The 18559-nt window shown below is 38.7% G+C and overlaps 1 protein-coding gene and 1 non-coding gene across 3 annotated transcripts; both read right to left on the bottom strand.

The window, feature by feature from the left end:
* Positions 1–3626: 3626 nt before the first annotated feature.
* On the bottom strand, positions 3627–3713 carry LOC148802276 (small nucleolar RNA snoR14). The gene has a single exon (XR_016083320.1). It is a non-coding gene; the product is annotated as a small nucleolar RNA snoR14 (small nucleolar RNA).
* A 4505-nt stretch (positions 3714–8218) lies between these two features.
* Positions 8219–10846, bottom strand: LOC104607658 (beta-amyrin 16-alpha-hydroxylase CYP87D16-like). 2 transcript variants are annotated; one of them, XM_088897158.1, is made up of 9 exons: positions 10555–10846; positions 10137–10467; positions 9883–10041; positions 9514–9765; positions 9313–9408; positions 9131–9209; positions 8925–9031; positions 8700–8827; positions 8219–8617 (listed from the first exon to the last, which is right to left on the bottom strand). In XM_088897158.1, the coding sequence occupies exons 1-9, from the start codon at positions 10761–10763 to the stop codon at positions 8491–8493; spliced, it is 1488 nt and encodes a 495-aa protein (XP_088753284.1). In that variant the 5' UTR covers positions 10764–10846; the 3' UTR covers positions 8219–8490. The 2 variants fall into 2 exon arrangements, with proteins under 2 accessions (XP_088753284.1, XP_010271639.1); XM_010273337.3 differs by having other exon boundaries at positions 10643–10830.
* Positions 10847–18559: the final 7713 nt, after the last annotated feature.

Here is an 18559-nt window from a genome sequence, read left to right on the forward strand (position 1 = left end):
TCAAAAGTATATTTAATTCCATTTTAAAAACTTAGGGTATCTTTAAGCCAATTTCTAAAAATTCAGGGTATGTTCAAGTCTTTTACCCAAAAAATTATCAGCATTAACCTGAAGAAATTTAAATTTTTATGTTTTCTTTAGTCCCAATCTGCACCGTATTAAAACCTTGAAGTTGAACCTAGGGGTGATCAGTTTTAGCCTAGCCCATCCAAAAATTCTAGACTTAGGCCTAAGTTTTGTGTGTAGGCTTGGTTCTAGGAATGGCAATGGGGTAGGGTGGGGCCGGGTTTTGCCTACCCCATACCCAACCCCGAATTCAAAATACCTTGCTGCTTACCCGCTCCAAACCCCGATGGGGCTAAAATTCCTAACCCCATCCTTGTCCCCACATGGAACGGGGATCCCCGACTTTGTCCTGCCCCGCCCCGACCATTCTTACTTGTATACTTATTAATTTACTTTTTTTTTATTTTTTTGAAACCTACCTAGAACTATTTAATAATTACATATATATATATATATATATATATATATAATGTTATATAATATAATTGGGGTGGGGTCCGGGCAGGGTGGACAAATACCATCCCCACCCATCCTCGACCCAAGAGTTTCCCAAGTTTAAAATTGAAGGCTTGGGCCTAGATATTTCGTAACATTGAAAAAATTGAAAACAAAAGGAGTGGTTGAATTCATGGAGATAGAAAGAGAGTAAGAGGAGAGAGAATGGTTTAAAATATTAGTTTGTTTTTGTTCCACCAAATTCGATTGAAATGCTAAAGAGAGGTAGATAAAAAGGCCTACCTTGGCCCAAAAATTCTAGGCTTGGTCCTAAGTTTTGTATTTAGGCTTGGTCTAGGCTTGGCCCTGCATTAGACCCACAAACTTTTAAGCAGAGCTTTGGATCAATACTTTAACCTAGCTTAGGCTTAAGCCTACCTAAAAATTCTAGGGTTGGGTATAGGTTTTGTGCTTGGGCTATGCCTAAGCTTGAGTTTACATTAGGCTTGCAAAATTCCATGTCAAGCTTGGGTCCAACCAATCCGAACCCAGCTTAACTCAAAAAATTCAAGGCTTGGGCCTAGGTTTTTTTGTTCAGACCTAGCCTTAGGCTTGAGTGTGCATTAGGCCCAAGTTAGGTTTGTTTTCAATACATCAATCCCAACTCAGGCCTTGTTTAGATGAAACATAACTATAAACATAGTTTTAAAAAATGACATGGAAACAGAACCGTTTTGGCCACCGGCTTTCGGGTCGACGGCTCAACCGTCCGATTCGAACAAATGGCCCATTTTGATAAAAAATTTAAAAAATAATTAAAAATAAAAAACAGCCAAAATTTTTTGAATGGGTTGATGGGTCAATGGTTCGACTGCCCGGGTCAACAGGTCATTGACTTATTCAATGATTTTTGGCTAGGGACTGGGTTTGGGGTAAAACGGAACCAGTTGCCTAGACGGTTCTCGGGCTGAACAATCCGACCATCCAGGTCAATGGCGGTTCGAAAACCATGATTAAAAGACTTAATTAATTAAAAAATTATTTGAGAATATATTAAAAACATTTATTATCTTCTAAATAATATTAAACGTCCATGGAAAGAGTGGTTGAATTGAAAGGGAATGGTTACATACAACAAAACAAAGAGAATAAGCATTACTTTTTATTTGATGGTACTCTTGTGATTACATGAAAACTCAATGTTATATGCACAACTAAAAAAGATGGCAATTATTATTTTTTAATGGTATTATTGTAATTAGAAAAAAATCAATGTCGCACGTATTATCTACACGTTTCATAGAATGGTAGACAAGCTATAAAAAAGGGGTAATAGCATATAAGGGCAACTTTTGGGGTTTAATATCAATAAAAGTAATATATTTAAAAAAATTCAAAAATAGGTTAACTTTTTAAAAATAATATCAATAAAGGGCAAAAACACTATTCATCTTCTTCTTCTTGCCATTTGTTCACCAGAGCCGTCGTTTGTTGCCGCCTCCACCTCCAACAACATTGCCAGAGGTGGCCAGAGGCAGAGGTGACGGCGACAGCGTTGGTGGTCATTCCTCTGCCCGTCGCCACTACCACCTCTATCTCCACCCATCTCTGGCAACGTTGGCTGAGGTGGGCTGAGGTGGCAGTGTTGGACAGAGAAACCACCAGTGCCACCGCCGCCACCTCTGCCTCCAGCCACCTCCGACAACGTTGTTGGAGGCGGAGGCGGTAGTGGGCGGCAGTGGATGGCGGTGGCGGGCGGCGATAGGCGGTGACTCTAGTGAACAAATGGCAAGAAGAACAAGATGAACAATGTTTTTGCCCTTTATTGATATTATTTTTAAAAAGTTAACCTATTTTTGAAATTTTTTTAAATATATTACTTTTATTGATATTAAACCCCAAAAATTGTCCTTATATACTAAAAACCCAAAAAAAAAGGTAAATTACAAAGACCCCCCTGTATTATGGGGTCTGTGGCAAAGACCCCTGTACTTTGTTTTGTGACAAAGACCCCATGTACTATGACCATGAGACAAATACCCCCTTCCAATTAGCCTTCCGTCAAAATCTGTCCTTGCAATATTTTTTAATCCTTGTACTACCCTTGGAAGAAAAACACTATTCATCTTCCTCGACCTCAGGATACACGAACAACAGCTGCGACGAACTTCTGAAGTCCTCTCTCTCCCGATTTCTCTCTTCCCCTTCCCCTTTCTCTCCTCCCCTTTTTTTTCTCGATTTCCTCTGTTTTCTGATGTCATAGTAGCAAAGGTAGCAATAGAAGCAATCGTATTCAGACCTGGTTGGTACTTGTATCTCCTGCTTAGCTTTTGGCGAAGTAGCAAAATTCGTCATTGCATCTGGTCCTCTCAATTGAATCGTTGTAGCATCCTCGATAACTCCAATCCAATCATCCTTCACCACAAGCGAGAAAAGGGCAGGAACTGCACCCAATTCACCATGGTGGCACGGTTGAGCGGGTAAAGCGAGATACCAAAGAGGGCTTTAAGGGCATCCTTCATCGACCTCGTAGGTGAATTGGAGTTCTGAATGATGTCGACAAGAGCGAAGATGATATCCCACTTGGCTCCAATAATGAGTCGATACTCATCAATGACGAGAAGGCTGTAAAGGGTCGCGGCGGCAGTTTGAACAGTGGTAGGGGTCGAAGTGGAGATGGAGATGTTAAGAAGAGTTAAGAAGAGTAGCCACCGCGTTTTCCTAGGCGACGGTGGAGCCAGCTTCTATGGTTGTGGTTGTGCCTCTGAGCCTCCCTAGCTCTCCTGGGTTGATTGATGAGAGGCCGATATAACCAAAGTTTGTTCATATAAATATGCATGCACCTATAACTAGACACTCTTGAAGCTGAACATGACAAACTGTGAATGCAGCTGGATGAGTAGGGCTGCTGAATGAGCAGTTTTGTAGAACCAAGAATGACACCAGAAAATCTCACAATACTCCTAAAAGGATATAGAAAATAATAAATTCAAAATACGAAAAAAATATAGAAAAATGTAAATCAAAGAAAACCAAACCCCAAATAAATAAATTAAAAGAAAAATAAACAAAACCTCCAATGACGTGTTGGAAATGAATTCAAGGTGTTGGTTGTTGTGGAGAAAACGATCAGAACCTGTTGGGATTCATGATTAACATCACACTAATAATTTCAGTGGATTGACAGACCATGAATTTCATCGTCGCCTCGTCTTCCCCCAACATCCATCAACACACCATTAACCAGTGTTTTGAAATAAGAAAACTAAAGAGAGTGGAGAACAATCAGAAGGTAACCTTCTTTTGCTATGAAGGTTAGAGTGAAGGAGAACATTTATTTGACTGAAGCAATTGCCAAAGTTTATTATGAAGGTTAGAGTAGCCACCGTGTTTTCTCTTTTATTTGGAAACTTCTAGCAAAACGTTCTCCCTCACTCTAACCTTCAGTCAACTTCTGCAATTGATTGAAGCAAGTGCCGAATGGCGCAGCTTCTGCTATGAAGGTTCTCCGCTCTCTCCGATCACGATGGTGCCAGCTTCTGCTATGTATTTTAAGAAGAGTACCCATCTCCCGAATGGCGCCAGCTTCTGCTATGAAGGAATGGCTATTCGGGTCGTGCTTGGAGATGAAACGAAGCTCACAGATCGCTTCAGTTTGTTCTGAAATGGAACTTAGCCTCTGTACCAGAGCAAAACGGGAAGGGGAAGAAGAGAGACCAAGGGAGAGAGAGGGAGGACTTCGGAAGTTTGCCGTCACTGTTGTTCGTGATCGTGAGGTCAAAGAAGATGAACAGTATTTTTCTTTTGGGGATTAAAAAATATTGCAACGACGAAAGGGGGTCTTTGTCTCATGATCATAATACAGGGAGTCTTTGTCGCAAAACAAAATACAGGGGGTCTTTGTCACAGACCCCATAGTACATGGGGGTCTTTATAATTTGCCCAAAAAAAAATGAATGGTACACAAGCTAAAATGAGGGGTTAAGCGACATGGTCTTCACACGCCTAAATTATGTTTCTCACAAGTAGAACCACCCTCTAGATTCCATTTGCTACAGGGTGAGTGCCCCATTCGTACACATTTTAGTTTTAGCATATATGATGCATGTGTAAATGGTAATTTATACATCAGTTTGCAGTTACAATTTAGTTTGGTTTGGTTTCTAAAATACAAGAAATTGAACTAAACTGTAAACTGCAATTAAGAAGACCTTAAATTGAACAAATCATTTTTATGTCCAAACTGAAACAAACTACAAATTTTAGTTATGGTTTAGCGGTTTAGACCGTATAATAATAAACACCCTTAAGAAATACACAAGTAGCAATGGTTTGGATCATTTTTGTAATTTCTAAACTTTTGTGAAAGTATTTTGGTAATTTCAAAGGGAAAAAAAGGTTCATATTGCATTGTATTTCTATTTCTATTTGGATGGAAGTGATTTTATCATTTTATGATGTTTTCTAAACTTTGGAGATGAAGTTTAGGTGTGTAGTGTGGTTTCAAAGGTTTAGGCTAATAGGATTTCTTGAAATGGCATTTTTTCTTATTAACGGGGTTAACGCCTTAATGGGGCTATTTCTAGATAAAATTTGAAAGGATGGTGGTGGAGGCTGATTAATTAGTTTTAAATATGCTTTGACCAAGAGAAATTTAAGAGGTAGAGTTCTCAACCAATAAGAGAGCTTGGATTGGAATCTTTACTCGATCAACAAACTAAACATGGAGACATTTTTTATCAAACCATTTGAGTGAGTGTTTGGATATCTAGGATTCAGTGGGAGTGTGAGACGAGTTTATAGTTGGTTCAGATGGATAGGTCTAGGACTTGAAGTTTTGACTTATGATGAATGTTGAAACGGAATCTAGGTATGATGGTAAGTCAAATGGTGGAGATTGGAAGTGAAATTTTGTGGATAAGTGTTTAAAAGTGTTTGGTAATTTGATTAAAACAATGGGTTTTTAATCCAGTTGGTAGAATGGGAGATCTCATAGGCAAAAAGCATCATAAGTCACATTTAAGTTGGCTAATCTAAGGTCTTGAAATGGAATCAATATTGGTTTTGTGATGGAGAGGTTTTCTCATGAAATTTAGCAAGTTGATTAAATATGGACTCTCAGGCCTAACAACAAGGCTTAACTGGTTTAGGAGTGTGTTAATAGTTGGTTTTAAGATCCAAAGGCTTTAATTAATCAAAATATTGTGGGATCTAAGAGTTTGGGGTCAGAATTTGGTGTGTTTGGGACCTTTGGGTATTTTAGTGTTCTCCAATAAAGCATTGATTACTTCCAAGGTCTAGCGCACCACCTCCTATCATTACCCCATCAAAGTGAAACTTGACTACGAACTCTAAAGCTTCAAAGAGGGTCCGAGCTTTAATAACTAAGGTTGAATGATAAGGACTCTACATGTCTCCAACATATACAAATTCTCCATGACAATCCCTAATGATGCAACCTTCCACTAAGGATGTGTTTGGTTTGAAGAAAAAAATAAGAAAAAGAAAGCAAAGATAGGAAAATCTTTACAAACTTTGTATGGGTTTTACTACCTTTTTCTTCAAGCCAAACATAACCTAAAAGTCAAAGAGCTCATTGCTTCAAAATTCACTTGCACCATTGAGGTGAAGGCCTAAACCAGCTTTCAAGGTGGAGAACAAAGGTGTTAAGAGCTGAAGATTGAAGAGGAATTGTTCTTGACTAGAGTTGAGAGAGAGAGAGAGATTTAACATTTTTTCATATACCCCTCACGAGTTAGTACCCTAAATAGTAACATCACTAACTATAAATGTTAATTAATATTACTTATAAAGGTGTGAATAGAGTCTTGGTTTTTAGAATTTTCATTGGACATGAATCATCCCTTAATCACTAGAAAATAAAAAGGTATTTACACTCTATTTCATGAGTCATACGAAAAAGGAAAACAAAGCCTAATGAAGCACATCAACATTGAAGAACAGAGCGTCTTCTTTTTCTTTTGTCAATAATCCTCATCAAATAAATAAAAACGAAGATAAAGAAATAATACAAAAGAAACTACATGAAAAATAACATGGGATCATCAAAGCGGAGCTAATTCTCCAAGGGTATATTGATTGTTATTCCAAAGTGGTTTGATAGATTATAAGAATACATGCATATCTAGTTAGGGATGCAAACAGGTCGGATCGGATTAGAATCATAGTATATATGAATCCTATCTGATACTATGGAAAGCAAATCTGATTCGATCCAAAGATCTGATCGGATATCACAAACATGGATTTGAATTCAAATCTGATGAAGAAGTCGGGTATTTGGATATGATCTGATCTGATTTAAATAAAAAAAATATATAAGTATCTTTTCAACTATTTTCATAATATATATACATGTTTTTTATAAAAAAAAATAAATAATATAACAAACTAAAAAAATACAATATAAATAATATATTTATAAATAAATAACATATATATCGAATTGAATCTTCTCAGATCAAATAAGGGGTGATCCGAATTCAATCCAATTTATGATCAGATCCTATTATCTAATTTGAAAATCCAAATGAGAATATACGAATCCAACAAAATGAGATCAGACTTTGGATCTTGATCCGATCCATTTGCACCCCTATGCATATTACACGTTTGAGCATATTACATAATGAATGAATAGATCACCACAAGAACCCATTCAATCCACATTAAGAATAGCAGTAAACATTAGAGAATGCATGCAACCAAGATCACCATAGGAACCTGTGCAATCTTAATCGTTCCACCAAAATAAATAACCGAAAAATCGAGCAAATGAGACAAAAGGTGAACATTTGGCACCAGGTAGGAGTGAAAATCACAGTAACAAAGAGATGCAAAACTAAACAGGGTATAAAATTTATCTGATTCAGACTTGCACCATCAACAAATAAGGGTGTCAATATTGGACCGGTTTTGGATTGGACCCATCCAGTCCAAAATCAATTTGGACGGATTGGATGGATCAACCAGATATATTGGATTGGACTAATCCGGTTCAAAATATTTATTAGATTGGATTGGACCTGATCCATCCCTAACAAATTTACATTGGATTGGGTTGTATTAAGCCAACATCTGGTCTATTGATATAAAATAAGAATAAATGTGTGAATGGACTGGGTTTGGGTTGAAACTAATCTAAATCAAAATGAATTTTAACAGATTAGATGGTCAGACATTAAATTGGACCAGTCTAAAATGGTCCAAAACATTTATTGGATTGGATTGTACTTGATCCATTTATAATGAACTCACATTAGACTGGACTGGATTGGACCAAATCCAGTCCAATTGACACCCCTATCAACAAACATATCTCACTGAAATTTCTGAAAATACAAATTTAAATCTTATTCAGATTTGCAAAGCAAATTGGACGTAAAGGCTGTATTTGTTTGTGGTGCAAATGCCGGTTTGATATATAAATGTACTTTGGTTCAATTTTGCAAGTGCTTGTAAAGCATACATTTGTGTATTGATAATGGCAGCTATGGGGAATTTTTGAACAGTACATATTTGTTTTTTCACTGGAAACAAGCACAGCCAAAAGTATAAATTTTGCACCAGTTAGGAGTGTGAATCATATTAACACAAACAAGGGGATGCAAAACTAAACTGGGTGCAAAATTTATATCCGATTCAGGTTTGCACTGCAAAGAAACAAGCCTATTAAAATTTCTGAAAATACAAATGGTAATGACAAGTAATAACTTCCTTATTCCATATCTTTTATCACAACATCTTCAATCTCCATTAACTGGTGTCTTGATACAATACCATCACATACTATGACCAACGGATGTAGACAATCTCATGAACAACTTGGCTTGATTAAAAAGAAGAAAAGAAAGTCATGAACCACTCATAATCAATACAGGCGAATAAAAAGAAGAAAAGAAAGTCACCACCACCACGGATTTATGAACTTAACCACACACTCCATTGCTTATATAGCGCTGCATCAATTCATCTTTCTGTAAACACTCTCTCTGTTGTTCTCCAGCTTTTCATTTCCCAGATCTTAATGTGAAAGCCATTAGGGAATTGTAAAATAGGAGTCCGAATTATGTCACCTCCTTTGATTTTTGTCCACCTTACACACAATCAAACTTCAAATAATCAGTCTCCTCTCTCTTTAATTTGCACATCTACATCCCACCAAATGAATTGATTACCTGTAATTTGTGACCAAGATGTGGAGAAAGATGGCCATCACCATCCTGCAATAATCTGCTCCTAAGCATGCTCTCATGCCTCCACCGAAAGTTAAGAAATTCTTACACGAAGCAGTCGATCCCAGGTCCTGTGTTACAGAGGAGACATGGTGATGAACAGAAAAGCAGTGAAGAAATTGAGCTAGCAGATGGACTCAAAATGTAGAGTGCCTCATCTGAAACAACCTTCCACCTCCATGGGTTGAAAGCAAGTGGATCTTCAAAGAGATTGGGATTCAAATGGACAGCAGTAGGAACTATCATGATTGTCCATCCTGACGGAATTGTATATCCTGCAAATGAATTAGATTGGACAATAAATCTCCACTAATCCTGAGGGCTAAGCATACTGTATATATACAAATGGCTGATTCATTAATGTGACAGTATACCATTTATTTCAATATCCCTTATGGCCTTGCTTAGAATCCCAAAGGTAATGTTAGCCAACCTAAATGTTTCATTGATCACCTGTGTATGTGTAATTCAAACACATTCATGTTCATGAGTTTCTTTAGAGAGAGAGAGAGAGAGAGAGAGAGAGAGGAGCTGTTTAGTTGCCAAGACTGCTCACATAAGAAGTAAAAGTCATTGATTTATATTCATCCCATGTGATGGTAGAATCAGTATTGTTTACCCTCCTGCTGCTAATAATTGCTTCGTGTTCATCCTGTAAAAGACTGTTTCCAATAATTATAACCCTCCTCCTAACATAAATGTATTAATCAAAACACAATAGCATCTACAAAATTATATGAAGCATGTAATAACAGACCCTGAGTTCCTGCAGCACAGAGGGGTGGTCTGTAAGTAAGATAATGGCTAAAGCTATAGAAGTGGCAATTGGCTCAATGTTGGCACTCAGTATCGAAAACATTGTGGTAGCAACGAAATTGTCTGATAAGAATGTCTCGTCCCTCATGTCTTGGATTACGTGATCAAGGATATCGCCATGGCTTCTGTTTGGTATAGCTCGTCGTCTCTCCTCCAGAATACCCTTCAGCATATTCACTGCCTTCTCCTTGTTCTGGATGATGAGATTATTAGTAATAATCATCAAAATGGTTAGCTAGCAAAGCACCCAGAACCAGAAATGAATAAGGATGAATTCAGAATTCTTGACTGATTCTATTTAACTCTGTACCTTCAAAGCTCTATACAGAGCAGTTCCAGGGATGTTCAAAGGGAAGCACATCATGATTTCTGAGAAGTTTGTGAACAGCTGAGATACATAACTCTCAGAGAGCTGGGTTATATCAGTCTCGTAATTAAAGAGAAGCTTGGCAGTTAAATCAAATACCATCTGTAAGAGACAAATTAAAGCTGGGTTTTAATCTAGAGAAATGCAAGAGCTAGTGCATGTATATAGAAATGAGCAGTGGCTGAATTCAATATTACAGATAAGAGACTGAGTTGCACTTCCACAGACTCCTTAGTCGACCACAAGCGTAAGTGTCGTCGCACCATCTCCTCCACCGGAGGAAGCAATTTTTGTTTTAGGGTCTCAGGGCCAAAGTGTTTCAGGACCAAGTTTCTGAGGTACTTGGTAATTTTGTCAGCTGATACAGTAGTAGGAAATTCTCCCCGGTCAGTGGTCTTGGACAAGGAATCCATGTACCATTTCTGCACCAGTTTTCCTTCTTGGTTGATGATGAAGTAGTTGAACTCAGGGTCGGAGGATATCACAACCGGCCTTCCGGCCACACTGGTTTTGAACAGAGATCCATACCTGCAAGAAATTCATCATCTCCTTCAATAAAGACTGAAACTGAGAGGAATTTGAATATATATAGATGTTGGGGGAGCATCATCTTGCTTTTCCATTCCCTTCTTGAGGAAAGGTGGAAGATCCAAGGAGTTGCCATGGGTGAAGAACTGGAAGGTCTCTCCAATTAATGGCATACCCATGGAACCTGGAGGGAGTCTCCCTCTGCATTTGGGGTTCCTCCATTTGTAAACCAGATGGGTGATGCCTATGATAAAGAGACCTTCAAAACATAACCAAATGGAAAACATTTCTCCCATCTAGGTTATGTCTTGGCTTCAGTGCATACTAAGAGAAGATCAGCAGTATATTGGCATTCTTATCGGTGGAAATGAAATCATCTATATCAGGCTAAATGTGAACACTGAGTGACAATGCTCATCAGGCTACGCTTGCTAAAGGACAAGCAATGGTCCCACCAAAACAGTCATGTTATCTAATGTAAAGTGGGGCCACATCAATATATTGAAGGCTGTAGAAGCACTGTGGTCGGTGAGCTAAACATTAATTGTGACATGCAGGTTGTAGAAGCACTGTGCCTGTTTTGCTGTTTGTATGGTGGTGGGGATGGGTGGGGGGGTAAGACGTGAAGTGACGCGGTTGGATTTGGGGTCCGTTTGTTTTTTATAAAGTTATTTAGGCAGATAAATATATTTATTTGGGCAAGTATTTTATGAGAAGTGAGAAACATTTATTTAGGTAAATGTATTTATTCATGTTATTTTATTTTTTAGGTAAATAAGATAATGATTGTTTTAATTATAAAAATTCTTTATTAAAAGAGACAAATTTGTCTCATCCAAGTGTTGGCAATTTTCTCTCAAATGAAAAAGTTATTTATCCACCTAAGCGATGGATATCACTTACCCGAATAAATGATATTCAAAGAAAATAAATTTTCCATAAACCCCACATACATCTGAAAAAAGAATATAGGTATCTTGATCAATGAAAACAAAAATTCCATTTACCAACTTTCTTCCTTTTCAAAATCCAAAATTTGAACACACCCTTAGTGTCATAATAGGGGAACAGTGAAAAAAGAGAGAAAGTTGTATGAGGACCGATGTTATAATGGGGAATGCATGAGGAGAGAGACTAATAAGAGTCTTTTAATTACACTTATCATCATCATTGTCTATGTCTGATCCTAATTAACTGAACATTCAACAACCAAACAGGTACCTATGCACCACTTCTATATGAAATACCAGCAAAATCTGCTTGCAGAGATGTAGAAAACCAAGCAGGGGAGACCTCCAAACAGGGAATATCCCTTCTTTATTTATGGAGTCAAGCAAGTGAACTGACCAATTGTGATCCCACCTAGCGCAAGCAAGTTTGAGCTAGGTTTAAACCTGTAAATCTGTAGATATCAATAAAAAGCGGCCATACTTCAAGGGAGCAGTTAAAAGATTTGAGATTTAACAGCTTGACTATTGGCAAGAGTCCCAAAAAATCAGAATATTCTTCAGACCCCAAGCTTTACAATACTCCTTTATGGCAGAAATTTCAGTATATTCAGCTGACTTGGCTTTATATGGCCCATAACTAGCAAACAAAAAACTCCGAGATTCATCATTGTCGATGCCTTATCCTAATTATATGGAATCCACTACAATCGGCTACACCTGTTTGGCGAATTAGTGCTTAAATATTTTTGTTTATTTTATGCTATATTTGGTTCCCATGTAGGGGTGTTCACGGGCCAAAAATAAAATCCAGCCCAATCTGCAAATTTCCTGGCTTAGGCTTAGATTTTTGTGTAAAATCCAATCCAGGCCCAAACCCGCATCAAGCGCACAAAATTCCAGGCCAAGCTAGGGCCTAATACTTCAGTTGATTCTTTTTTTATAAAAATACTTAAGTCAATTCAAATATGAGGATTGTTTTGTTAAGCAAGCCAAGGCCTTCTATAGATGAAGGAAAACCCTTCATTCTCATTCCCTAACTAATGACTTGGGAAAACACTTGATGCTATTCAATCTAAGGTAGTGTTCGAATCGAGGAAGGCGATCAGCTAGTTCTTGCTGGTAGGTTGGGGTTGAGTTTCAATGACGAGGCCGTGTTTCAAGATCTGTGATAAAAAAATAAGTCAGAGGCCCGAGGAATTATCTCCGGGTAAGTACTCCGACACTCAAATCAGTAGGATGTGATGAATGGTTAGGCCAAGCTATAAGGATGTTGGTCCGAGCCAATTAGTAGTATGGGTGTTAGAAGTTGGGGATCCCTTACCTCGAGCATGGAGTACCCTTTTATAGCCGAAGATCTATGTCCTGGTTGGATTGAGCTTTCGGGGTTGTCGGGATGAGGTTAGCCGCCGAGGTATTCGGGATAGAGTCTCAATTCCCAACGAAGTCATCTTCCTTATTCCTTTTTATCCATAGTTGTGCTCATCCACGTGACGTGTAGTTGACATGGCTGAAAGGTGAAGATGGGGGGCCACCATAATAGCATAGCTCGGTTGAGCTATGCCGACGTGGCCGCGAGTTAATTGAGCGGCCACGTGTCTTGCAAGGCCAGCTTAGCCATGACTCGAACACCACTCCCCCAGTTCTGAAGTTGAGGAATGAAGTAGTCCAATTTGTTCTTTAGCTGAAGAACTTCAAGTTGATGTTTGGATGGGCGTCTGGCCTCTTTGGTGTTCCTCGACACCTATCCCAATCTTGAGAACCAGGCAATATGGAACGTGGCCAAGGAATCTTCCCATCGTTGGTTACAGAACGTGGCCGGTAATTATTTTAAATTTTGGTAACTTTTAGTGATTTTCAGAATTTTTGTAAAATTCGATAACTTTTAGCAATTTTCAGAAAATATATTCAACATTCTCTATTAATAAATATGGTATTTTTTTAATTTATTAAAAGTTTAAAACTACTGAAAATATTAATGAATGGAAAACATAATTACTTTCAACATAGTAAAAATTTTAATTAAATAAATTAATATTTTTTAATTAAATAGTTTACTATAATTATGGTAAAAAAACCTAGCCAAAGAAGTTTATTTTGGACTAAAGTAATTAAACAAAAATAACATAGTAACACAATAAACAACAAAAAAATGGGTCGGAACTGAGATGGATAGAGCAAAGATCCGACCCATTTGAATAATCTCTATCAACCCACTTTGCATCTACAGTGATCTCTCGAATGGGCAATCACAGTAGATGTGTCCCAACTAACACAGGTATGCTGAATGTAATAGCAAAACGCCAAAACTAGCTAGTGCAATGAACACAACCCTTCTTCCATTTCTATAGTGATCACCCAAATCAACTACATGTAACAATAACGGTGGAGGTATGTTGGAGAATAACTAAATGGTTTACAATAGCAGTGAAATGTAACAATAATTGAATGATTAACAAATTGATTCACCTGTGGGGGAGGTTTTAACTGGTAGAGGTATGTCGGCAGTGATTTCCAACTGAACTTAATTCATGAGAATCAAAGGAAGATTGAACTGGAAGAGGAGAAGATGGTGGTTTAGAAACACGATGGGGCGGAGCCCCTATTTCGTTGCCTACAAGAAGAAAGATGATTCCCCTGTTTTGGTAATTAAAGAATAACTGTATTGATCGATATTCAAAAGAATGATAATTCTGTGTTGCCTTTCAATGGAGGCAATCGTCCCATATATATACAACTACATCATGATCAAAATAGCAAGACTAGAAAATAGCAACTTCCTAAAGCAATATTAGTAACTTCCTAAACAATATCTTTCTAAATATCTACAATATCTCCATTACTCCCCCTCAAGTTGGAGCATGTAGGTCACGTATGTCCAACTTGCGAAGAAGAAAATCGAACTGTTGTCGGCCAAGTGCTTTTGTCAAAATATCTGCCAACTGATTATAAGTCTGTACATGAGCAGTCTCAATAGTCCGGGCATGCAAGGCATCACGAACAAAGTGACAATCAACCTCTATATGTTTGGTGTGCTCATGAAACACCGGATTAGCTGCAACATACATAGCGGCACGACTATCACAATGCAATTTCATAGGTCTGGGATGTTCCACCCCAAGATCACGTAGAACACTCTTCAACCATTTCAATTCACACGTCGTGGCAGCCATAGACCTGTACTCTGCTTCTGCAAATGACCGTGAGACGATATGTTGCTTTTTGGTTTTCCAGGAAACAAGAGACCGTCCAAGCATTACAAAGTATGCAGTCAAAGAGTGCCGTGTCAAAGGACAACTAGCCAAGTCGGAGTCACAATAAGCATATAATCTGAGATCACTATTGACGCTCAAGATGATTCCCTGTCTTGGATTCCCTTTTAAGTGTCGGACCACCCGTAGAGCTGCATCCCAATGTTCCTGTCGTGGTTGTTGCATAAATTGAGCCAATATGTGCACAGAATAACAAAGCTCAGGCTGTGTTATAGTAAGATAAATTAATCTCCCTAACAAAGCTCAGGCCGTGTTATAGTGCGAGTCGATGATTTTGTTCCATGGGCAGATGGGCCAGTTTAGCCCCCAGCAATCCTGTTTTAGAAATAATATCTAGTGCATATTTTCATTGATAAAGATAGATGCCCTCATCTCCTCTGTCGACTTCGATGCCAAGAAAATACTTTAGCGTCCCAAGATCCTTCATGTGAAAGCACCGACTCAGATATTGTTTGAATTGATGTATCATTTCCCCATTGTTTCCTCCCACAACAAGATCGTCCACATACACCAAAACACATAGTGTAGCTCCGCCTTTATGGTAAGTGAATAAATAATAGTTTTAGTGCGATTGAGTAAACCATACATCTTCAACACCGTGCCCAATTTGACAAACCAGCATGCACTTGTCCTTGCCACACAGCGCCAAAGATAGACCCCATCATGCTTCTCACCCACACCAATCACTGTCCTCGAAGTGGGGTCCTACATTACACATAATTTGTCAGAAAACGTGACTGTACATTTTTATTCATCAATAAATTGAGACACGGATATCAAATTGCAATTCAAGTTGGGAACATATAAAACATGTTTTAAGTTCAATCCTTTCCCATGTTAGACAGTTTTGTATGCCCTTAGCTTCAATCATTTTGATGTACTTTTGTTATTTAGTGGAAATAAATAAAGTGCATGTTTGATTCATGTTGTTTGGTTTAATTCTGTGTAAAACCCTAAAACTGGACATTTGTAGAGACTCATGTTAGTTTTAAATGTTCACAGCCGTTGGATAAGTCTGGGGAGATTTATCCTGCCAAGGCTGATACTGGTGTGCCACCAAGTGTTGGGATAGCCTGTCTCAGCCATCAGGGTAAGACCCGAGGCACATACAGCATGGGATTACTTGAATCCTTGAACCGGACCAGATTTCCAGTCTTGCCCTGGACCTTGGAGATAGATGGGCAAAACTGGAAAGTTACACCTGACCCCTAGACTCGATTATGACGCTTCACTAGGTGCTGGATCAGCCTGCCTTTGATATGCCAATCAGTGAGATCCTTAGTGGGGATCAAAACCTGGGTATGTTGGGGCAGTTTGAGAATTCATCTGAGTGGGTGGTCATAGTGACAGAATCAGCCACTTTGTCGGACAAAGGGTAATGATCGGGAATGCACTCTCTCTGATGGAAACCAAACTGCCGGCAGTTGATTTCAATCGTTGGAATTTTGTTTTTGCAAAATTAATATATTTACATATATATGTACGGTTTCAAAATGTTTGCAAATGGTTTTAATTCCCGGGATCCATGTGAGAGGAGAGTGCGGCACTGTTCCTTGCAGCCGAGGGAGAGGTCCTCTCTTGTCGGGCAGTGCTTGATCATTATGGGCTGAGAGGTTAAGTGTAAGACCATTTAGGATAATACCTGATGGGCTAATCTTGCACCTGCCCACAGTCCCTGGGTTTTTATAAGATGGCTTGGCCCAGGGACCACTTAATGTAAGTGTTGGGCCCATAGGGTTCATACGATGGACTCAAGGGGTTCATTGAGATTTTCAGTGAATTTGGCTGGGCCTTGTATTAAAGGCTGGGCCGAACCCATGTGGCTGGTGTGTAGATCAATGCTTGGGTCCCACGCCATACAAAGAAGCCCAACTGGGCAGCAGATTGGAAACTAATTAAACACTGAATACTTAATGGGCCAAAAGCCCATTTCGAAGTGGGCTGATATGATCACCCAACAATGGGGCGAATTTGAGATTGAAGTTAGCAAAAAGGATTGGGCTCTTAGCCTTATCCACTCTTAGAGACCAAATTCAAATCAGATTTGAATCTGGTAACCTCCTGATAAGATCAGGAGTAAGCTAACTCTATCTGGGAAAGGGATTAAGATTATCCCCTATCCAAATACTGATTTGGATTGGGATAACTCCTAATTAGGAGATTTCTTAATCAAGAAGAAAAGAGAGGAGATTTTCGAATGAACCAAGAGAGAGAAATAAGATTTCGATCCAAGAGGTTCTGGTGAGCAAGAAAGGTTCCTGCGAATTGAGATTAGATCTCATTCTCTCCAGAAAAGAAAACAGTTCAGCCTTTTCGTTTCTGGAAATCTCCTCCTGCCACCGCCATCTGCATTGTTGCAAGATTTGATCTTTGCAGAAAAGAAAGTCAAGAAACCAGTTCTTGACATCAGTCTTGCAAGAAAGACTGAAAGAATTCAGTGTTTAGTACATCCAGGGGATTCTTGTGAAGGATCCAATGTGTAGGACGCACCCTGCTGGTTCTGTTCCATCCACAGCTGTGTCATCTTCAGCAGGGACAGATCTTGGAGCATTCTTTGGGCGTGAACACCAACTTTGGGAGATACTGCTTCTCCGGATCAGGTATAATCCTCCCATTTATCTTTTGGTACAGATCTGGTTTGATTAGGGTTCAAGTAGATCCTTGAATATTGTATTCTAAATTCAGGGAATATGATTCCCAGTTGGGAGAAGGTAGGAAATTTTTGAAATTCGCCCCACCCATTCCGCAACCTTTATGGCGTCCATTAGATGGATCCTACCATTCTTTCAGTGGTATCAGAGCCACAGGTTCGAATCTTGAACCAAAAGAAAATCAGATCTGACCCTGCGCAGATGGATAGAAGGTGTTCTTTCAACATTGCGCAGATTGTCTTCTTTTTTTTCAAGAAACTGTTTCTTGTTAAGGGCGATTGATCTGAAATTAATTTCTATTAAATCCAAAATTTATTTGGAATTGTTCTTTATTTATTTTGATTTAATGGACTGTTCAAACCTAGAGATCGCAGTGCAGTTTTAGCGCAGATGGTCTGCGCACCCTTTTTCTTTTCTATTTATTTATTTCATTCAATTCGGTCTGTAAATAATTTTTTTTATTTTTTTAGACTGAATGTATAGGATTTGATCAAGAATGTAATTAATAGAAATAGGATTTCTGTTATTTTTCTTGATTAAAGAAGATGGAAGAAGATGGCGGCGCAGGAGATTTGCAGATGGAGAAATCATTTTCTGCGATTTGCAGTTTATGAAACTGCAACCCTTGTGATTAACCTCTGTTTTGCAGGTGGTGCGAACAGTCCATAATTGTTTTGTGTTTGCTAGAAATCAAAACTATTAATTTCAGATCATTCAATAATTAATTCTTGAATTGAAAATCAGTTTTGGACCATTTCGGACTAGATTGGACCAAAACTGTTTGGACCGAATCTGGGTTTCGAAAGGGGCTGTTCTCAGTCCAATTGTCTCACACTTTCGTTCCAAATCTGATGTTCAATTACAGGGATTAATTCGGCCCACCTGTAAAGCCCAGTTTTAAAGGGTTAAAACTGCAAAAGCCCATTATTGTGAGATAAGCTGTATGGGCCGAACTGCTATCTGCGATTCAGCCCATACACCTAGTGGACATTAATCGTTAATGACTTGGTTTTTAAATGGGCCGTTGAATGGGCTTTACAGCAATTAATTGATTGGATCAATTCCTCCTTTACATGTAATGTTTGGATGTTTGATGTGCTGCGACCATGGGCCATAAGTACTTGGCCCGTGATGACTCGTTAGTGGCTCTTGCGCACACCATGGCTGAATGCACATCATTGCCATGGTGTCCCTGAAGGTCATTGGATGACCCCCCTCTTTG

This window comes from Nelumbo nucifera, chromosome 2, assembly GCF_055504915.1.
Source record: "Nelumbo nucifera cultivar China Antique chromosome 2, China Antique-T2T, whole genome shotgun sequence".
Classification (NCBI taxonomy): domain Eukaryota; kingdom Viridiplantae; phylum Streptophyta; class Magnoliopsida; order Proteales; family Nelumbonaceae; genus Nelumbo; species Nelumbo nucifera.

Bases quoted from the DNA above. Each gene is read 5' to 3' on its own strand.
- LOC104607658 (XM_088897158.1), bottom strand. From the start codon at position 10,763: ATGGGAGAAATGTTTTCCATTTGGTTATGTTTTGAAGGTCTCTTTATC. The intron at 10,042-10,136 runs GTAATATTGAAT...TGTCTCTTACAG, and splicing joins TGCAACTCAGTCTCTTATCT to ATGGTATTTGATTTAACTGC. The intron at 8,828-8,924 runs GTTGTTTCAGAT...TCTGTAACACAG, and splicing joins TCAACCCATGGAGGTGGAAG to GACCTGGGATCGACTGCTTC.